The sequence below is a fragment of the Octopus bimaculoides genome, chromosome 11 (genome assembly GCF_046866305.1).
Source record: "Octopus bimaculoides isolate indiv1 chromosome 11, ASM4686630v1, whole genome shotgun sequence".
NCBI classification, from domain to species: Eukaryota; Metazoa; Mollusca; class Cephalopoda; order Octopoda; family Octopodidae; genus Octopus; species Octopus bimaculoides.
Window position 1 is genome coordinate 8,638,507 of NC_142938.1, and position 19,501 is coordinate 8,658,007.

General features: G+C 38.5%; 1 protein-coding gene across 1 annotated transcript; it reads left to right on the forward strand.

The window, feature by feature from the left end:
* Positions 1-400: 400 nt before the first annotated feature.
* Positions 401-18,801, forward strand: LOC106883246 (uncharacterized). The gene is made up of 2 exons (XM_014934179.3): positions 401-924; positions 7,949-18,801. The coding sequence occupies exon 2, from the start codon at positions 8,316-8,318 to the stop codon at positions 18,723-18,725; it is 10,410 nt and encodes a 3,469-aa protein (XP_014789665.2). The 5' UTR covers positions 401-924; positions 7,949-8,315; the 3' UTR covers positions 18,726-18,801.
* The last annotated feature ends 700 nt before the right edge of the window (positions 18,802-19,501 follow it).

Sequence of the window (19,501 nt, forward strand, 5' to 3'; positions counted from 1 at the left end):
GTTACGTCGTCTCTGCTTATCAGTACCTCACTGTACCTGCACATCTTATTAACTACACTCAAATAATCTTTTAATTTTAAAGATAACTTGGTAAACAATACGATATATTTTTGATTATCTATGGTATAAAAATAAAACAAAATTTCTTTTTAGGTATGTTGTTTTCAATTGGCACCCAAGCATCTTTTATAAACAGAGAAAATATAAGTCGGGAGAATGACTAAAATCCATAAAATGGAAAATAACAAAATACTGCTGGTAAAAATTACATCCAAAAGAAATAGTTTATTTGCAAGATGTAAACTTGCCTAAGTGGGGCACCGAATATTTAATCTCCTCTCGCACTCACGCAGTAGTTTCATGAACTCTTGACCTTGACACATATAATAATCAGTCAGGTCAGTAAATAAAGCTGATTTAAGTTCCCACTGAATGTTTCGTTTAATTGAAAACGTTCCGAGACTACAATATAAGCGTTCTTCGTTCATTAAATAAAAAAAAATAGAGTTTGAAATATAAATTATTATGAGATGATTAATTGATGAAATACTGACAACAAAATTAATTTTTGTTATTTTAATTTGATAAAAGTAACTAAATTTAACATAAAAGCGTCGTAATTAGAGGAGCCAGATTCATTTCTCTCAGTTTTTTTCTGAAGTATTCTTCAATATCAATGTGAAATTATTTCTCTGCTAGGAATATGCTTTACAGTAAAAAAGATCTTTTGTTAAATTCGATTATACCGTTGATAAATTCGTCAGTAACTTGCTGGCGTGCGTCGAGAAACACTGGCAATATTTAATGACAGGACAGAAGTGATGCTACACCGCAGAGATGCTAGCGCCATCGTGAGGCAAATGACTGCAACAGTGTTTTATTTACAAAAACAATTAATTTCTCAGGGAAAATGTCAAACTAAAGGTAAGTTTAAAGGAAGTAATTTCACCCCCGAAATTCCATTAATGCAAAAGTACATGTAGATAGTCCTCCCCTCTTTGCTTCTCTTGTATAATCATCGCGTGAGTATTGTTTATGCCAGTCTCTGTCAATCTTGTGTCAAGACCTACATATGTAGACAGCTTCTTCTCTCTTGACACGCTTCGTCTTCATCGCTGTTTTTCTCGAGTCTCCTCTCGTTTGCTCTCTCTCTCTTTTTTTTTATCCCCCTCTTTTCTTCTGTTAATCATCCCCCAGAATCTGTCAAAACGAATGATTAATCCAACAATTAATCGCATGAGCCCTCAAGTCCTTGCATTAAAAAACCATAAACAAGCTTAGAAGTCTCATCATTTAATATTGCTTGCTTATCCATAGATCTTCCCCCAGAAAGTTTTGAAAGTATCTTTGGCATCTGAAGGTTGTTCCCACTATTTTTCTTTCTCTTATTTATAATATTTACATCATTGGAGTTTTATACGAGTTCGTTCATTTGTAGCCGTTATTTTTTTGTTATTGTTTAGTAGTAATTCGTCCTGGCTTTGGTCCAAATAAAAAAATAAAAAAAAGTAAAATATATTTTAAACAATAAGTTGAATTCGAATTAATTCCTTCATTATTTTTTCTTCGGTTTAGTTTAACGCTGCAGAAAATAATGATAATAAGTGTTTGGTAACAGCAATCGGTTTAAAACAAAAATATGTTGTTATTTAACTTCAGGTCAAGCCTGATTGAGTACAACCTATGATCAAAAGTATTTCATCCGTGACCATCCCATCTTTGTTTAGAAGGGATTTCTTGGACTACAATATATATTCGTTAGTTGGACATAAAAACCGTATGTTATTATTTTTTTTTTAGCCCCAAGTCAACTCTTATCGATCAGACAGACCTATGATTAAACGTTTTCCAACCGGGACCAGACAATCTTTTTGTGGGTATTTCACACTGCATTACTTAATGTGTCCTTAGATGATATAGTATTGTTGAGGGAGGTGTGCTGCTACATCTAGCTGGTCCAGAGGCTATGTAGAAGTTCCCTTGGCTCCATGTGTATATTGTTGTGCCTCGAGATTAAGTACGGAATAACGTTTAGGGCAAGTGCAAATTGTCGGATTTTCTCATCCGATCATCTGACGAAGGGTGGTGCTGTTCAAAGCGTTAGTCTTTATTTCATCTCACTGCATAATATAACACACACTTTTTTTTTTTTTAGTTTATATTTCCAAACTGATTCTTGCTGACGCAGACCAATAGCTTACCTGTCCTAGCGACTACACTTGTTTAAATGACGAGCTAAGAAACCTGTACGCAATTGCGCGACCTTTCAGAAATAGCTGTCAAATCTCCCTCATATTACACCTTACTGTCTAAAAAGAAATTAAAAAAAGATGAGAGGAAAAAAGAAGGATATGTTGTATGAAGAAGTCTGCCCACTGCGTGTAAAAAGAAAAGAGAATGGTTATAGTTGAAATTCATTTTAACATTGGTTAGTCTGCTCCATCAGGACTGACCGGAGCATAACAATAACTTATTTTATTTTTTTATGGTTTTGCTTGGAGAACGGGGCCATACGTAATGCCTTCTCATGTATTCCGAGATAGTTGATTTAGTTTCAAAGTTTGGCCCTAAACCTTACACCGAACATCGCAGTATATTTTATTAATCATATAAAAATATAGGACATTGTGTCTAGTGAAAAGGCACCAGTAGCAGCTATGTAGAAAATACTGTCTGCAGAGGCAGGAACCTCACAACATCCAGTTTTCTCATTGTCTTATAAATCTGGTGTTTTGTGATTGCATGAAATCAATAATACCTGTGTGAGAATCTATTTGTAGACATCTGTGCAGGACATTACGTTACAGCACTTGCATGTTGTTTCTGTTTCATGTTAGTCTAGCCGTGGACTAGGAGAATCGTTACAGTTTCGAACAAAATGTTTGTTGTGTATTTACTTCCGGCCCTTTACATTCTTAGTTCAAATCCCGCCAAGGATTTTGCTTTTCATTTTTTCGGAGTCGAATATTCCTATAATATATCGTTAGATGGGAATGGAACTACCATCGAAGATTAAGTGTCTTACTTAAACCAGATAGTATTATCTTCCCTTCTGGCTGTGATGTACCATAATACATATAACTGATGTTGTTTAAGTCAGCCCTGATCGAGTAAACGCATGATCGAACACAGTCCAGCTACGACCATCTCGTCTTGTTTTCAGTTATACTGTATCTAGGACAACGTTATTCGGTGTGTTCCTTTTTACTCAAGATGGTAGGGTGTGATGCGAAGGAAATTTGGCTGCTATTTCTAGCAAGTAAAACGACTACATAGATACTTCTTCAGCGTTACCGATATATGTAGCCTGTGTGAAAGATTTAATTTGTCATCTGTTTAACATCATTTATCTCTTGGATTTCTTTAACAAAGTCCCGTTTTGTTACAAGCATTTGGTCCAGGTCCCCGGGTATGAGGATGGCTTCTTTTCATCAGCTTCAGATGCACAGAAAGGATCCATAAATACTGTCCTTAGCTTAGGTGATCTGAACCAGTCAAAAGTTAAGCACCATGGCAAGATAGAACAGTGTATGGAATATAAATTGTCAGCCTCCCAACAGATTAGCCAGTGTCTTGATTTGGATCTCAGTCATAAAGTATTAGAGAGATAAATAGATAGGTGGAGTGAAAGAGAGAGAGCAGAACCTATTGGCTAGGATGCTGGCTGTTGAGTTGAAAGGTTGGAAGTCCATACTCTGTACAAGCTCTGTTGAATCTGTAATCAAGTTGCTTAACTCTTGACTGGTTTAGTCCACCTAACTGAAAACATGTACCACATGCAGAAACAATCTGTACCTCTAAGCAGTAGAAACATTGTAACATTAACATGTTATTCATTAGCTTGCATAGTTGAATTTATATTGACCTGTAGGTCTGGAGATGTTACTCTTGTACTCTGGGTAAAAGCTAGGAAGGCTCCTGGACACACTTTCAGACTAGAATTTCTCATCATTTTGTCCTGGCATGCAACAGGACTTGGATCTAGGTTTTCTGGTTTTGATTATAAGCTGTGGATCATGGCTCATATTTACCATTTCATTCCACATTAAATTCAACATGGACATCCACCATATCTATGTTAGATGTATGTTCTCCTTGGCCACAACTGATTAGCTACTGTAATATGCACACGTTTATGATGGACTGTCATTTAATCTGTGGTCAGCCCCGACTGGACGAGCATAAGATAGAAGGCATTCCATTTATGACCATCCCATCTGTGACCATTTCATCTATGAACCATTTCAGACATTACTTGAGAAAAGCGTATCTGGAATTGCATTATTCAATGTGTCTCTCACTTTTGAAGCTGGTTGGGTGATTTAGTTACTGTTTCTAGCAGATCGAGAAACCATGTAAAAGCTCCCTTGTTGGTTTGTTGTAGCTTGTAAGGGTGGTGATATTTATGTTTTGGTTCAAATCCTGCCCAGTGTAGAGTTTGTTTTTCATCCTTTTGAGACTGATAAAATAACTATCAGTGAATCATAAGAGATGAATGCAGTCATCTCTCTAGCTTTGAAAGCAGTGACCCCGCATAGCTGCAAGCCATTGACTGAGTCCTAGGAAAACAAAATAGAATATTTTGTTGATGTATTTATTGTTAGCTGTATGATTTAGGAATGCCAGCTCAGACTGTCCGTGTTGCTTGATTTTCAGAGTTAGACCCTGCTTACTGTGTTCTCTTCACTGAGGATCCTGCTGAACAGCCCATGTAGTGTCACGTAAAAGCACCCATGTGGTACCATATTAAAGCACCCATGCAGTGCCATGTAAAAGCACCCATGCGGTGCCACATGAAAGTGCCTGTGTAGTACCATGTAAAAGTGCCTGTGCAGTGTCACGTAAAAGCACCCATGTGGTACCATATTAAAGCACCCATGCGGTGCCACATGAAAGTACCTGTGTAGTACCATGTAAAAGTGCCTGTGCAGTGTCACGTAAAAGCACCCAGCACACTCTGTAAAGTGGTTGGTGTTAGGAAGGGCATCCAGCTGTAGAAATCATGCCAAATCAGCCCCTCAAGCTTTCCAGCTCTGGTCACACCATCCAACCCATGCCAGCATAGTCAACGGATGTTAAATGATGATTATGATGATGATGTAAGGCAACCTGTTTGATGTTACTATCATCATCATCATCTTTATTTTAATGCACTCACAAGGGTTTTATAGGATTAGGACTATAGTAGAAGACATTTGCCCAAGGTGCCATGCAGTGGGATTGAAACCAAAACCATGTGGATGGGAAGCAAACTTCTTAACCTATAGCCCAAAGTGCCATGCATGTTGTCCAAGGTGCCATGCAGTGGGACTGAACTTGGAACCATGTAGTTGGGAAGCAAGATTCTTACCACACAGCTACTCCTGTGCCTATATATAATATATATATATATATATATATATATATATATCATCATCATCATCATCATCATCGTTTAACGTCCGCTTTCCATGCTAGCATGGGTTGGACGATTTGACTGAGGACTGGTGAAACCGGATGGCAACACCAGGCTCCAGTCTGATTTGGCAGAGTTTCTACAGCTGGATGCCCTTCCTAACGCCAACCACTCAGAGAGTGTAGTGGGTGCTTTTACGTGTCACCCGCACGAAAACGGCCACGCTCGAAATGGTGTCTTTTATGTGCCACCCGCACAAGCCAGTCCAGGGGCACTGGCAACGATCTCGCTCGAAAATCCTACAGGAGCCAGTCAGGCGGTACTGGCAACGGCCACGCTCAAAATGGTGCATCTCATGTGCCACCCGCACAAGAACCAGTCCAGGGGCACTGGCAACGATCTTACTTGGCTTGCCGGGTCTTCTCACGCACAGCCCATTTCCAAAGGTCTCGGTCCGTAGTCATCGCCTCGGCGAGGCCCAATGTACGAAGGTCTTGCCTCACCACCTCAGCCCAGGTCTTCCTGGGCCTACCCCTTCCACGGGTTCCCTCAACTGTTAGGGTGTGGCACTTTTTCACGCAGCTATCCTCCTCCATTCTCACCACATGTCCATACCAGCGCAACCGTCTCTCTTGCACGCCACAACTGATGCTTCTAATGTTCAGCTTTTCTCTCAAGATACTTACACTCTGACGGGTATTCACATTGACATTACACATCCAACGGAGCATACTGGCTTCATTCCTTGCGAGCTTACGTATGTCCTCAGCAGTTACAGCCCATGTTTCACTGCCATGTAGCATGGTTGTTCGTACGCATGCGTCATACAGTCTGCCTTTTACTCTGAGTGAGAGTCCCTTTGTCGTCAGCAGGGGTAAGAGCTCTCTAAACTTTGCCCAGGCTATTCTTATTCTAGCAGCTACACTTTCAGCACACCCACCCCCACTACTAACTTGGTCGCCCAGATAGCGGAAGCTATCGACTGCCTCTAGTTTTTCACCCTGGAATGAGATAGAAGTTGTTTCCTGTTTGTTTACAGTCTTTATTGCACCTGAACATCTGCCACAAACAAAAACTAACTTGCTAGTTAACCTGCCTTTGATGTTGCTGCACCTCTTATGTGTCCATAGCTTGCACCGGGTACATCTTATAGAGTTACTACCTACTCCTTTTCTACATACTGAGCAGGGCCATCTACCTGAAGGGGTTTGTGTTTTATCTACCTTCCTACTTATTAGGATTTTGGTTTTAACTAGGTTGACTCTAAGGCCCTTCAATTCTAGACCTTGCTTCCACACCTGAAACTTCTCCTCTAGTTCTGATAGTGACTCCGCAATTAGGGCAAGGTCATCAGCATAGAGGAGCTCCCAGGGGCAACCTGTCTTGAACTCCTCTGTGATTGCCTGGAGGACTATGGTAAATAAGAGGGGGCTGAGGACGGAACCTTGGTGGACCCCTACCTCTACCCGGAATTCATTGCTGTACTCATTTCCAACCCTCACCTTACTGGCAGCATCTCTGTACATGGCTCGCACAGCTCTCACTAACCATTCTTCTATCCCAAGTTTCCTCATTGACCACCAGATAAGGGATCGGGGGACCCTGTCAAAGGCTTTCTCCATGTCAACGAAAGCCAGGTACAGAGGTTTATCCTTAGCTAGGTATTTCTCCTGCAACTGTCTCACTAGAAATAAGGCATCAGTAGTGCTTTTACCTGGCACGAACCCAAACTGCATCTCATCTAAATTGATTCGCTCCCTAATTAGTTGGGCTATGACCCTCTCTGTAACTTTCATAACCTGATCTAACCGCTTGATGCCTCTGTAATTATTTGTATCTAAAGCATCACCTTTACTTTTGTAGCAGTTGACTATGATGCTGTTACACCAGTCATTGGGTATGACTCCTTCGTGTATCACCTGGTTCGTAATACGGGTGACTAGGCTATAGCCAACACTGCCAGATATTTTGAGCATCTCTGCAGTGATTCCTGATGGGCCGGGGGCTTTCCCGGTCTTCATACTCTTAATTGCTTTATCTACCCTGGTACTATCAACTTGGATAGCTGGTCCCTCTATTGGGTCGACATACGGCAGGCTCTCTTTCTCCCATTCATTCTATATATATATATATATAATTATCATCTCATAAAAAGCACCATCCGAATGTGGCTGATGCCAGACTGGCTCCTGTGCCGGTGGTACATAAAAAAGCACCAATTCATTTAACTAAAATATTCTTCAAGGTGGTGCCCCAGCATGGCCGCAGGAGAGGATAAAGAATAAGCACATAGCCACAAATTTGGTGGAGAGGAAGAAGAATGGTCAATTAAATGAATCTCAATCCTTGCCGAAGATTTTATCGTATTGAAAGACAGAGTTCACTTTATAAGGATTTGAAGTCAAATTAATACAAGACAGAACAAAATCCAACTTGGCATTTTCTTTGATTTTCTTACAATTCTACCAGTCTTCAGTTTAGATAAGCTATGTGTTAGTATAGCAAATGTTTTCCTCTTTTATTTATCCTAATTTATTGTTTTCTTCTTTTCAGAAACCCATCTGTTGTGACAAACAAAGTTGTTTGTCAGCAGGCCTGAAAGTATACCTTCATAATCAGTGACCGTATGGGGAAAAAACCCCGCAAAAAACTCATGAACATGAGTGATTCAGTGGTATTTACAGATTCTTCTGAATGTCTGCTGGAGTATTTAACCATTTCTTTTTCATTTAAAATCCTATAGCTTACATCGTTGGTAATCTAGCAGTCATTTTGCAGTGTATAGAATTTTGTTTTGATATTTGTCACAATGTCCTTATAAGGTAGATTCCTATAGTTTTTATACTTTTTTTTTTGCCATGTACTTACAGAAACTAGATATCTACATGATTTAGACATTTTTTGACAGGACAAATTCAAAATGTCGGCTGTTAATCGGGAGAAGGGCAGAGAGAATTCTTTGAGGGTGAAGGTGAAACGTTTCAAGTGCAATTTCTGTGACAAGGCTTTCTCAACTGCTAGCAACATGCGAGAACATCAGAGGACCCACACTGGAGAAAGGCCTTACAAATGTGAGTTTTGTGGAAAGACATTTGCACAATCAAGCACACACTCCAAACATGTCCAGATCCACAGAAAAAAGGCATTACTGAAAAAATCGAAGAGTCCATCACAGCTCGACACTGATCTATCGACTGATGAGTTGCAGCTGGGTAGAATTTCAATTCCTTCCACATCATTTGACACAGCAGCTCATTTATCTGCTGATGAACATTCTTCAGACCAGTATACAACTGTGATTGGGGATGTAGATTCTGATGTTGATGTAATCCATGACCATAGAGCGACTCCTGTCTGTGATAGTGTTGAGAGTGCTGCTATTGTACCTAATGTTGTTAACAATGACCAAATTCAACCATTTCTGTCCTATTCCCAATTACCAGAAGTATCAGATAAAGATTATGTAAAACCAGTTATTACAGGAATTTTTAAGAATTTAGCTTGTGAAGTGATGCCCAAGACTCCTCCTCTCATTGAATCCAGCGTGTGGAATGCAAATGAGCAGATAAGGAATGGAGACATAATATACAGCAATTCTGAATTGAGTATATATCCCCAGGGCTCAGAAACCAAATTGAAGTCATTTGGCAAATTTTCTGAGGGAAATTTGGCAAATGACTTAGCTGAAAATCTAGAACCTTCTAGAACATTTGAAGAGTCCCAATCAAGAGATTTTGTAACGATATCACATAACGGAAGCAATGAGGTTATCAACATTGATGATCAGGAAGATGAAGATGACAGCCAAGATAGTTTACCATCAAAATCTTTTGATGTCTGGACAAACTCTGCTGGCTCAGTTGCAGGTTATTCTTTGGAAAAATCCTACAAATGTACATTTTGTAATGAAAATTTTGTTTCTGCTGAAGAAATGGAGGAACACATACAGTGTCACTTGACGGAGAAAGTGTTTAAATGCTGTATTTGTTATCGTGAATTCAACAAGTCTTTCTCACTTTTACAACACATACAAAGCCATAACACAGAAGAAAAGTTAAGTTCCGTTAGGCCGAGCAAATTGATGCTAAGTCCATCTGGTCAATACGAAGTGATTGACATTCAGGAAGGCAGCCGTCAGAAGATTTTGGAATCAGATAGTCCATATGGTGCCTCTGCAAAAAGGACAGTGAAGTCTGTTAATGCCAGAATGCAGTACCTTGAAAGAGACTACAGATCAAACAATCAGCAACATAATTTAAATGATCCTGTTTCCAGCAGCAGTCTAGACAATTCCAACAGTTCATCATTTGTGGCCCTCACATTTGGGGACGCTGAACATTCTTCACATATTGATCTAACTCAAAATAGTGATGAGCCTGTCAGACAGTTGGAAGACGCTTATGACAGTGATGACGACGACATTAACCAAGATGTCATTTTGATAGAGCCTGATTTTCCAAAGAAAGAGACAAAGATCGTGTCAAAAGACAGGACTTTGATGCAGGAGGAACCGTCAGACAGTTCTTCTGAGAAACTGAATTATTTTGATAGTTACTTTGCTCTGGGAGTACATGAATCAGGAGGTAGTAGCAATAAATCCTTGAAAGTGGAAGAAAGTGGCAGCACCGACTACTTGCATTCACCGTTTCCTGACCAGTTGATCAAGAATTATAGTGGTTGCTCAAAAGGAGGTATTGTGACAAGTCAACGGAAACATAGGCAACAGTTTGCCAGTAGGAGAAACCCATTAAAAGTTGCATGCATGTTGTGTCCACGGAGGTTTTCGACTGCTAGTAACATGCGTGAACATATGAGAACACATACTGGTGAAAGACCTTTTGTTTGTAAAATCTGCCACAAAAGTTTTGCTCAGTCCAGCACACATTCTAAACACGTTCTCACTCATACAAAGAGTAAGATGTTCTGCTGTAATTTATGTGATAAAACCTTCACAAGAGCTAATAACTACAAAAAGCATTTACAGAAACATAGTGCAAAAGAGATTGCTGAACAGCTAGAGTCTAGCCCAGTGGGTTCCTCTAGTGATGGAACATCTAAAGGGATGGGTATTTGCTCTGAGTTTTTAAGAAATCTGCTAAAGAAAAAGAATGAAATTGATCGAAGTAACACGTCCCCTTTGTCTAATTCTAGTGACTTGTCCCATATTGCAGCAAACAGTTTAGAGAAGGAAGCCAAAGTTCAGTTGAAAAAGAAGGATTTGCAACCAAGATTTTCAACTGGAAGGGAAGACCAAATGTACCAAAGTTATTCTTTCTCAAATAAAGGAGGGAGAAAAACCATCTTTAACAAATGTCGTAAGCGAAAACTATCACCAGGGGTTAATCATCCAGCGACTGTGCAAGACCAGCAGCAGGAACTGATTGTAGGGGAGAACTTAACTGATGTTGTTGATCACAGCATTCATAAAAGTAAGTTGACATCCCTGAAAAGCACAGTTGAAGAACTGCTGAAGACCAACCGTAACAGCTCTAGAGAGACTCAAGTGCTGTTGCCATCCAACCCGAGTAAAAAATATTCACAACGTAAAAGAGTGTCGAAATACATTCAGAAACTAAAGAACTACCACCCCCATCGCTGTCTCTACTGTCCTCGAACGTTCTCCACTTCTGGTAACATGAAGGAACACATGCGAACACATACAGGCGAGAAACCTTATGAGTGTGAAATCTGCCACCGAAAATTTGCTCAGTCAAGCACTCATTCTAAGCATGTTCTAACTCACTCTCACAAAGAACAGCTTACTTGTACATTTTGTTCAAAATCTTTCACCCACCCTGGGCCTCTAAAATATCACATGTTTCAATGTTATAAAATAAATTATATGAAGAAAACAAAAAGCAGACATCTATCTTCATTAATAGGTGGATCATCATCTTCTAAAAAACAGTCAGCAGATAAGGAAACCAACTCTGTAGTTGGTTCAAATTCAAGTTCTTCGGATGGTGAACAGCCAGTGAAATTTGATACTTTTCATAAAAATGATGATGACAGCACCGAGCAATTACTTCCAAGAAATGCCGAAAACGATGCTGACACTCCTTCTGCAACTTTTGTGGACAGTGAAAATATTTCTAAAATATCTAAGAATATAGATTTACAAACATCAAATGTTTCAAAGGATCTTATTAAAAAACTCCCAGAAACGTTTAGATTGTTAACTAAGCAATGCAATGATTCTTGGAGTGGTTCAGAAAGAAATTCTCTTGCTGATCAAGACGAGAATTATTCAAAGAAAGACCTGTGCATCTCAGATGTAAAAACTGTAATCCAAACCTCTTCAGATAAAGCAGAAGAGTTGTCCAATTCTTCAGAATTGGTATCTATTTTGAACAACAACTTGCTTGAAAAAGTTAAGGATGCTGATCTTGACAAAGAAGATTCTTCAGTGAAACAACAGGATTCAACGAGTTCTGCTGACAGCAAAATAACTTTTACAAGTCAAGAATCCCTTACATCATGGGCAGAAAACGAAGCCAGTCTGTTCTCTGGAATGAGTGAAAAATTAAATTATCTAAATTCTTCCAAAGAGAATCAAATAGAATTAAACAAATCTGGTTTATTAGTTGACAGCATTGTAGATTCAAACAAAGACTTGCAGCCAGTTTCTGTCATGGAGCTAAATTCTCAGGAAAATTTACCGATTAGCATTGAGAATATAAAGAAAGAAATTTGTGAAGAGGACAATAGTGTTGATACATTTTGTAACGATAAAACAACACACACAACAACAAGAGCAAACAGGGCAACTGTGCAGTGTGAGGATGATGAAGATGATGATGATGATGATGATGATGATGATGATGACGATGATGATGGTGATGATGATGGTGATGATGATGATGATGATATGAAGCATATGTATCAAGTGAAAGTTGAAATTCCTATCGAGTTAAGTAGTTTCCAGCTGTCTATGACAGCTTCTGAGAACCTTTCAACAGTCAGTGACCAGAATTGTGAAGCTGTAGATGACATAATGGCCCTTAATAGAAACAATCAATTGATTAGTTATAAGACTGCTCCCTTCAGCTGCTCATCTAAGAAAACAACCAAGAAGAACTTCCCTAACATAGATAAACAAGTCAGGGGTCTTAAAAGCAGTTTCCACCCTTTCAAGTGTGACTACTGCCCACGCACATTTTCCACCAGCAGCAATATGAAAGAACACACAAGAATTCACACAGGAGAGAAGCCATTCAAATGCGAATATTGTTATCGTACGTTTGCCCAGTCTAGCACACGGGCGAAGCACTTATATACACACATACGGGATCAGAAGTTTGTCTGCACCTATTGTTGTAAAACATTCACTGATGCTGCTGACCTAAAGGTTCACGTAATGACACACAGCAATGTCAGTGATTCTACGGGACTTCTCTCTACCAATTTTTCAGTCAAGACTACTGGCAGCATGTCTACAGACGAGGTAGATTGTCTTTCGGTTGATCGTTCGTTACAAGATATAACGGACACAGACATTCAGAATGATGATGGTTACAAAGAAGCACAGTATAATAAAGATCTTGAAATTTCAAATGTTGTTGATGCTACTGAAACAGAGCCTGGTCATGTTGATTGGTACCGTAAGAGTCTGGAGATTAAAGATTTAGATGATTTGAGCAAACTTCAGTCAAAGAAAAATTTGGATAGTTTTCCCATTGAACTTTGCACTAAAATCAAATTAGAAAATGTTGGAGAAGATGAACCTGTCGAGGACCAAATGCATGAAGAGGAAGCCTCAGTTGGTATTAATTCTGAGGTAAATTTGACCTTTGAATCCAATAAGGACTTACTTAAAGTTTCTGCCAAATCACTGAAGAATTTTGGAAATTCAAGAAGTGGCAATGATAAAAAATACTCTTCTCGTTTTGAAAAATCAGGACTATCATCTGAATTCCCAGTCGATGTAGAATCAGGGTCTTATTCAAAATTAAACCAAAGTGTAGAAAATTTGCCAAAAGTTGACAACTACGAAGGCTTTAGGTGTGTCTTTTGTAGTCGGACATTTTCATCAGCAAGTAACATGAGGGAACATGTCCGTACTCACACAGGCGAGAAACCATTTGAATGTAAATTTTGTCATCGCAGATTTGCACAGTCCAGCACCCACTCAAGACACTTAAGAACCCACCTTCATATGAAAAAACACCAATGCTCTGAGTGTGGAAAATATTTCCTACAATTACATAACCTCAAAAAACACATTCAAGTTCACCATAAAAAGAGTTCAACAGCTTTTAATACAATGCTTCCCATATTATCCAATAGATTGGTAAGCAACACAGTAGACAAGACTATACAATGTCAGGATGGTTTTAATTCAACAAACAAGGAGCTGAAAGTCACCACTGAAATTTTGTTGCCTTCTTGTGATTTGACATCTGACTTTAGTAGCATTGACCATCAGGCAGAACCGGGCTCTGTTGTATTGAATACTACTATTGAAACCCCTAGTGGCTCCACTAAACCATTTAAGTGTACCTTCTGTTATGAAACATTTTCAAATGCTGTTGATTTTAATGAGCACACATACCTACATACGACCGATGCTTCATTTCAGGATTCTTTGCATTCTCAACAAATATTTCAATGTTCAGAATGTGACAGAACTTTCCATAATAGCAAAGAACTTGAAAACCATTCTAAACGGCACACTTCCTTTTCTTCATCCATTTTAATATGCAACTCTTGCAATCAAGAATTTCCAAACTCTCTTCTATTCCAACAGCATAAAATTCTTTGTTTAGCTCAGTCTGCTACTTTGAAAATGCTTCAGTTTAGTCCCCAGAAATCTGAAGATCCTTCAATGGATGAGTCTCCCACCTTCAGCCCATATTCTAATCAGCAAGTTGAGGAAAGGTCTTCATTGAATACATATCTGAACTATGCGTTGCCACACAAAACCGTTAATACAAACCCTGAGACTGATGACTCAGCAGAATTTTTCTCACTACTCAAAGAAGCTGAGTCGGATAAAGCAAGAGAAGATGTAGAAATCATATCAATAGCCAATCCCAGTTCACGTTTCAGTATACAAAAGATAAAATTCACCAAAGACAATTCTTATTTGGAATCATCAACTACTGATGTGGCATATCCGAAAAAACCATCCTTTCCTGATCACCTGAAACTTTATCACCAGCCAGTACAGTCAAATGACATGTTCAATAAAGGAACTGGATTGTCAGATAAAAATCGGTTAAAGACCCCCAGAAGTAAATATACTCATAAATGTCAGTTTTGTGCCAAACTCTTCAGCACGGCAAACAATCTTCGAGAGCACGTGCGAACTCACACCGGTGAGAGACCGTTCAGTTGTCGAATTTGTCATCAAAGGTTTGCTCAATCCAGCACACGTTCAAAACATGAAAAAAGTGCTCATCGTGAAACCAAATTGTCGAAATTTCATCCAAACAGGTCTGTAATCAACTCAGGTAACTCTGTAGCCCACCTGTCGAGAAGCTTGCAACTTAATGATCGCCTGAGACTGCGACGAAATTGCCACAAATGTGACTTTTGTTTCAAAGAATTTTCATCTTACAAGTCTTTGTGTTTCCACAAACAAATTCACGTGAAGAAATTTGCAGTGAGACGAACAACTGTGGATTTTAAAGACAAATTAAATGTTTTTAAGACTGCCATTGTTGATACAGATTTGAACCAGAAGCCCATAATGCCAAAGATAAATGACCCAAACATTCTTGAAAGAAAACGTTCCTGTGCCAAATTACCAAATGAAATTCCACAAGTAGAAGAGTGTTTAGATAGAATATGTGATAAAAGTCAGAAGTTATATTCACCGGGAAACACAATTTCTGAAAACCAAGAAACAGGGTTACCCTCTTCAATTGTTAATTTACTGAAATCGAAAGAAAGTTCTTCAGGAAACAACTATAATGATGGTAGTAACCTTAGAATATCTGATATAAAATCTAAAAGAAATCTGTATTTGAAAACTCGAAGACTACATCCACGTACTCATAAGTGTAACTACTGTAACAAATTGTTTAGCACTCGAAACAACCTACAAGAGCATGTACGTACACACACAGGTGAAAGGCCTTTTAAATGTCTGGTTTGCCATCGTAGGTTTGCCCAGTCGAGTACTTGTTCCAAACACATGAAAACCACCCATCGATTTCACTCGAAACTTGCTTATGAACGGTGCAATAAGACCAGATTATTTGAACCACATACGGATTTCTCTGCTACTAACCAATCTACAAAGCTTCCCATGACTGCCAATGATAATACAAAGCCACTGCTAAAGAAGAACCTTTACAAATGTGAATATTGTTCCAGAAATTTCTTTTCTTATCAATTTCTCTGTCTTCATAGACTGACTCACACCAAGAAACCATTCCAGAAACAAATATTTCAAAAAATGTCACCTGATAATATTGTTTTATCATCTAAAAAATCTGATGAATTTTATGAAGAACACAATGTAAATTATAGAGGAGAACCCCCAGACAAATTAGTTGGTAATGGATTAATGTCTAGTAGTATAGATCCTTTATATCCTGATCCTGACAATAATCACTTTAGCTACAGTTTGCATAAAGGATATGATATAATCCAAAATGAAAAAATTGATAATCCATCAGAATTATCAAGGTATATGTCTTCTAACTCTGAATCAGATTTTAATCAAGCTCAAACCAAAGACTTAATTATTAATTCTCATCAGAACCAATTTGAAAACAGCAGGAATAACTCTGGTGAGGAGAACTTACAGAAAATACAAGGTCTAAATTCACGCTTAAAAGAAAAGAAAGACAAAGTTTTACCGAAGATTTATTCCGAAAGTGATTCTGTAAGAAACCAGGAAATCGATAACGATGAGGGGAACAGTGATAGCATTTGTTGTGATAGTGACTTGAAGTCTGAAGAGAAATTGGATGAGGTAGAAGAATTACCATTGAGTCGGCAGCACAAAAATGGTAAGAGAGAGGATGAAAATTTTAGCAGGAATGCAACAAGTAGTAACTTGAAGGTGTCGAAGGTTCAGCAGTGTGTTTATTGTCATAAAACTTTCAAGAATGTGAGTAATTTAAAGGAGCATCACCGAATTCATACAGGGGAACGGCCTTTTCAGTGTTATTTTTGTGCCAAAGTATTTACCCATTCCAGTACGTGTTCGAGACACATGAAACTAATGCATTTTCGAAAAAACGCATATGAGAGCTCAGTACCCAGTAGTGAAATTTCTGTTCCAATACGTAACAATAACTACGTACGAAGCAAAATGAATCCTAGAACCAAAATTCTAAGACCAACTCATCATTGTTTAACCAAATCCATAAATCTCATGAGAGACGCTGAAAACTGTGTTTGTCCTAATTGCAACAGAGTATATTCTGATGTAGCTTCATTTGCTTTACATAAATTGTCGTGCAATATTACTTTCAGTGGAAAAAACTTGTCCAAACCTTATTCTCAGAACTTAACTGATTCACTCAACCAAATATATTTAGACATGGATCCATCTCGTAATCCTGGTTGCTTGCCTGAAAAGTCTTCCAGAAATACCCATCACTCAAGTCATCGTGTTGTTTCTGACTCAAATAAATCTAATGAAAGGTGTGGGAGTACATTTAATGCAAACCCTGAAGACAGTGAAGGGGCAGGAGACCCATCAAGTCCAAGGGGTCACTTTGATCATTTAGAAGACTTCTCTGATGAAATTCAGAAACAGTCACTGCAATTTAAAACTGAGTGTATAAAAAAGGAATATCTTGAAGAATTGGTTAGTTTCCAATTGACTGAAGAAGACTGGGATATAGATCAGCTGGATTCATCTTCTACAGAAGTTATAAAGAATACAGAGAGAGTTAAAAAGGACATGTTCTCTGAAGCAAATCATCTGAAGAAGAGGACCTCTCCAGACAATGTTGAACAACAAACACTTAGCATTATGGAGGCTAGCACCACTGATGATTGCAAAGTGAAAACTAAAGTGGAGGCATCAGATTCAGGTCAATACGAATATTTGGATGCCAGTTCGAATTCAGTGGGCGATTCTGAAGAATGCTTGCAAGTTGATTCAAGGCAGCCATCAGGACTTAGCTTTGATGATGTTATTGTTTTATCAGAAGATGAATGTTCTGACAAAAGTGAAGACGGAGAGGATCTGCCTTCAACTGATAGCGTTCTGTTGAACTCTGAAAATGCTGGTAAAGTTGTCAAAATGTCTAAGGGTCATCTAAAGAGAAATTTCATGAAGCCTGAGTCCCCTGAAAGCGATGAGTATGGTTTGAACTTAGGATTAGATGCTCTGGAAAGTGAATCAGTTGGATCTGATGAGGTAAGGATAATTCCTACAAAGGTGAACGAAACCTTATTCAGTAAACGTTTGCAGTCTCGAAAACGGTTTCCTGCTTCAAACCAGTCTGATGAAACAATGAATAAAAAACCTTTAAAATCCACCAAGATCCAGGCATCTTGTGAATCTTTCAGAGTTTCTTCTTCCCTGCAATCCAAACAACATATTTGTCCTTTCTGTCAGAAGTCTTACTCAAGTGCCAGTAATATGAAGGAACATATGAGAACTCACACAGGAGAAAGACCTTTTTCTTGCCAAATTTGTCTTAAGACATTTGCTCAGAAAAGCACTTTGTCAAAGCATATGAAAACTCATAAGAAGGGTTCTCTTTCCACAGCTTTACAACATAATCCTGAGTATTTAGATTTCAGTTGTTCTCAGAACAAGGAATCACTGAAAACCATTACATCTGATGAGGTTGATGGCAATGTAGATATATCTAATGAAGAAGAATTATCTCCAAAGTCGCATTTATCCTCTAGTTTATTTACAACACAATATTTCAGAACAGTTTCTTTAGACATTAGTGATACCTCTAGTATTAAAGATAGTAACACTGTTAGGCAGTTGCAGTCCCATGGTTTAGAAAATGCATCACAATCTGTAGATCGTCTGCAGTCCAATGATAATCTAACTGTGACTGAGGGTGGTGTGACTTCTGTAATCACCAGCGGGAACCAACCTAGTACAATAGCTAACTCTTCTAATTTTGCACGCAACAAACATTCTCCCAGTCCCACCAAACAAACACATTCATCTACCAAGAATTCGACGAAAGCCGACTGTTTTACCAAGCCATTTCAGTGTGATATCTGCTGTAAAACATTCACTACATCAGGAAATCTGAAAGAGCACAGACGAATTCATACAGGAGAAAGACCATTTGAGTGTCCATTTTGTAGCAGAACTTTTGTGCAAGCAAGCACACGATCACGACACGTTAAAAACCATTTAAAACATTCAGACATTTCTCTGATTAATGCATGAAACGTCAGCAATATATTTTCAATTGGAAGACAATTAGTTAAAAATCAAATTAAAAATATTGGTCAATTTCTACAAAGAGTCTTCTAATCAGTCTATTTTTCATCATTTTTTGTTCATTTTGTATTAAAAATATGTGGATCATAACCATTTTTTCATGTTTGATGCACAACAGGCAGGGCAGATTCACATTGATTTAGTTCTTTATTTTGTAAACAATGAATGTATAGTATTGATGGTTTGATGACAGTGAATGCATGTTCTATACTTACTGTAGTGTGAAGGGTACAGTGTTGTAAGTAATAAACGAAGAATTAATAAATTCTGACAATGCTCTCTAAGAAGGTATTAAAATAAGCTCTAGTCATGTACCTCTACAATTTGTGGCTTTGTACCAATGTGATTAGTCCACATGACTCCGTAAGGAGCGTAGGGCTGGTTTCTCTGAAGTATATATTCCTCCCTGGATGGGATACTGGTCTGTTAGAGGATTATTCATTTTTGCGAACTGAGTGGACTGGAACAGCATGGGAAAAGTGTTTTACTCAAGAACACAATGCATCACCTGGTCCAGGAATCGAAACCACAATCTTACGATCACAAGTTCAACATCCTCACCACTAAGCCATGTGCCTCCACCTGCACCAATGTGAAATGCTAATATTGCCAGCAGTTTTGAGAGCAGGATGTCGGTCGATGCCACCAATCCCAATACTTGACTGGTTCTTAGTTTTATTGAACCCTCAGAAGGATAAATGACAAAATTGACATTGGTTGTA

Coding starts and splice junctions, on each gene's coding strand:
- LOC106883246 (XM_014934179.3), top strand. CDS start 8,316: ATGTCGGCTGTTAATCGGGAGAAGGGCAGAGAGAATTCTTTGAGGGTG.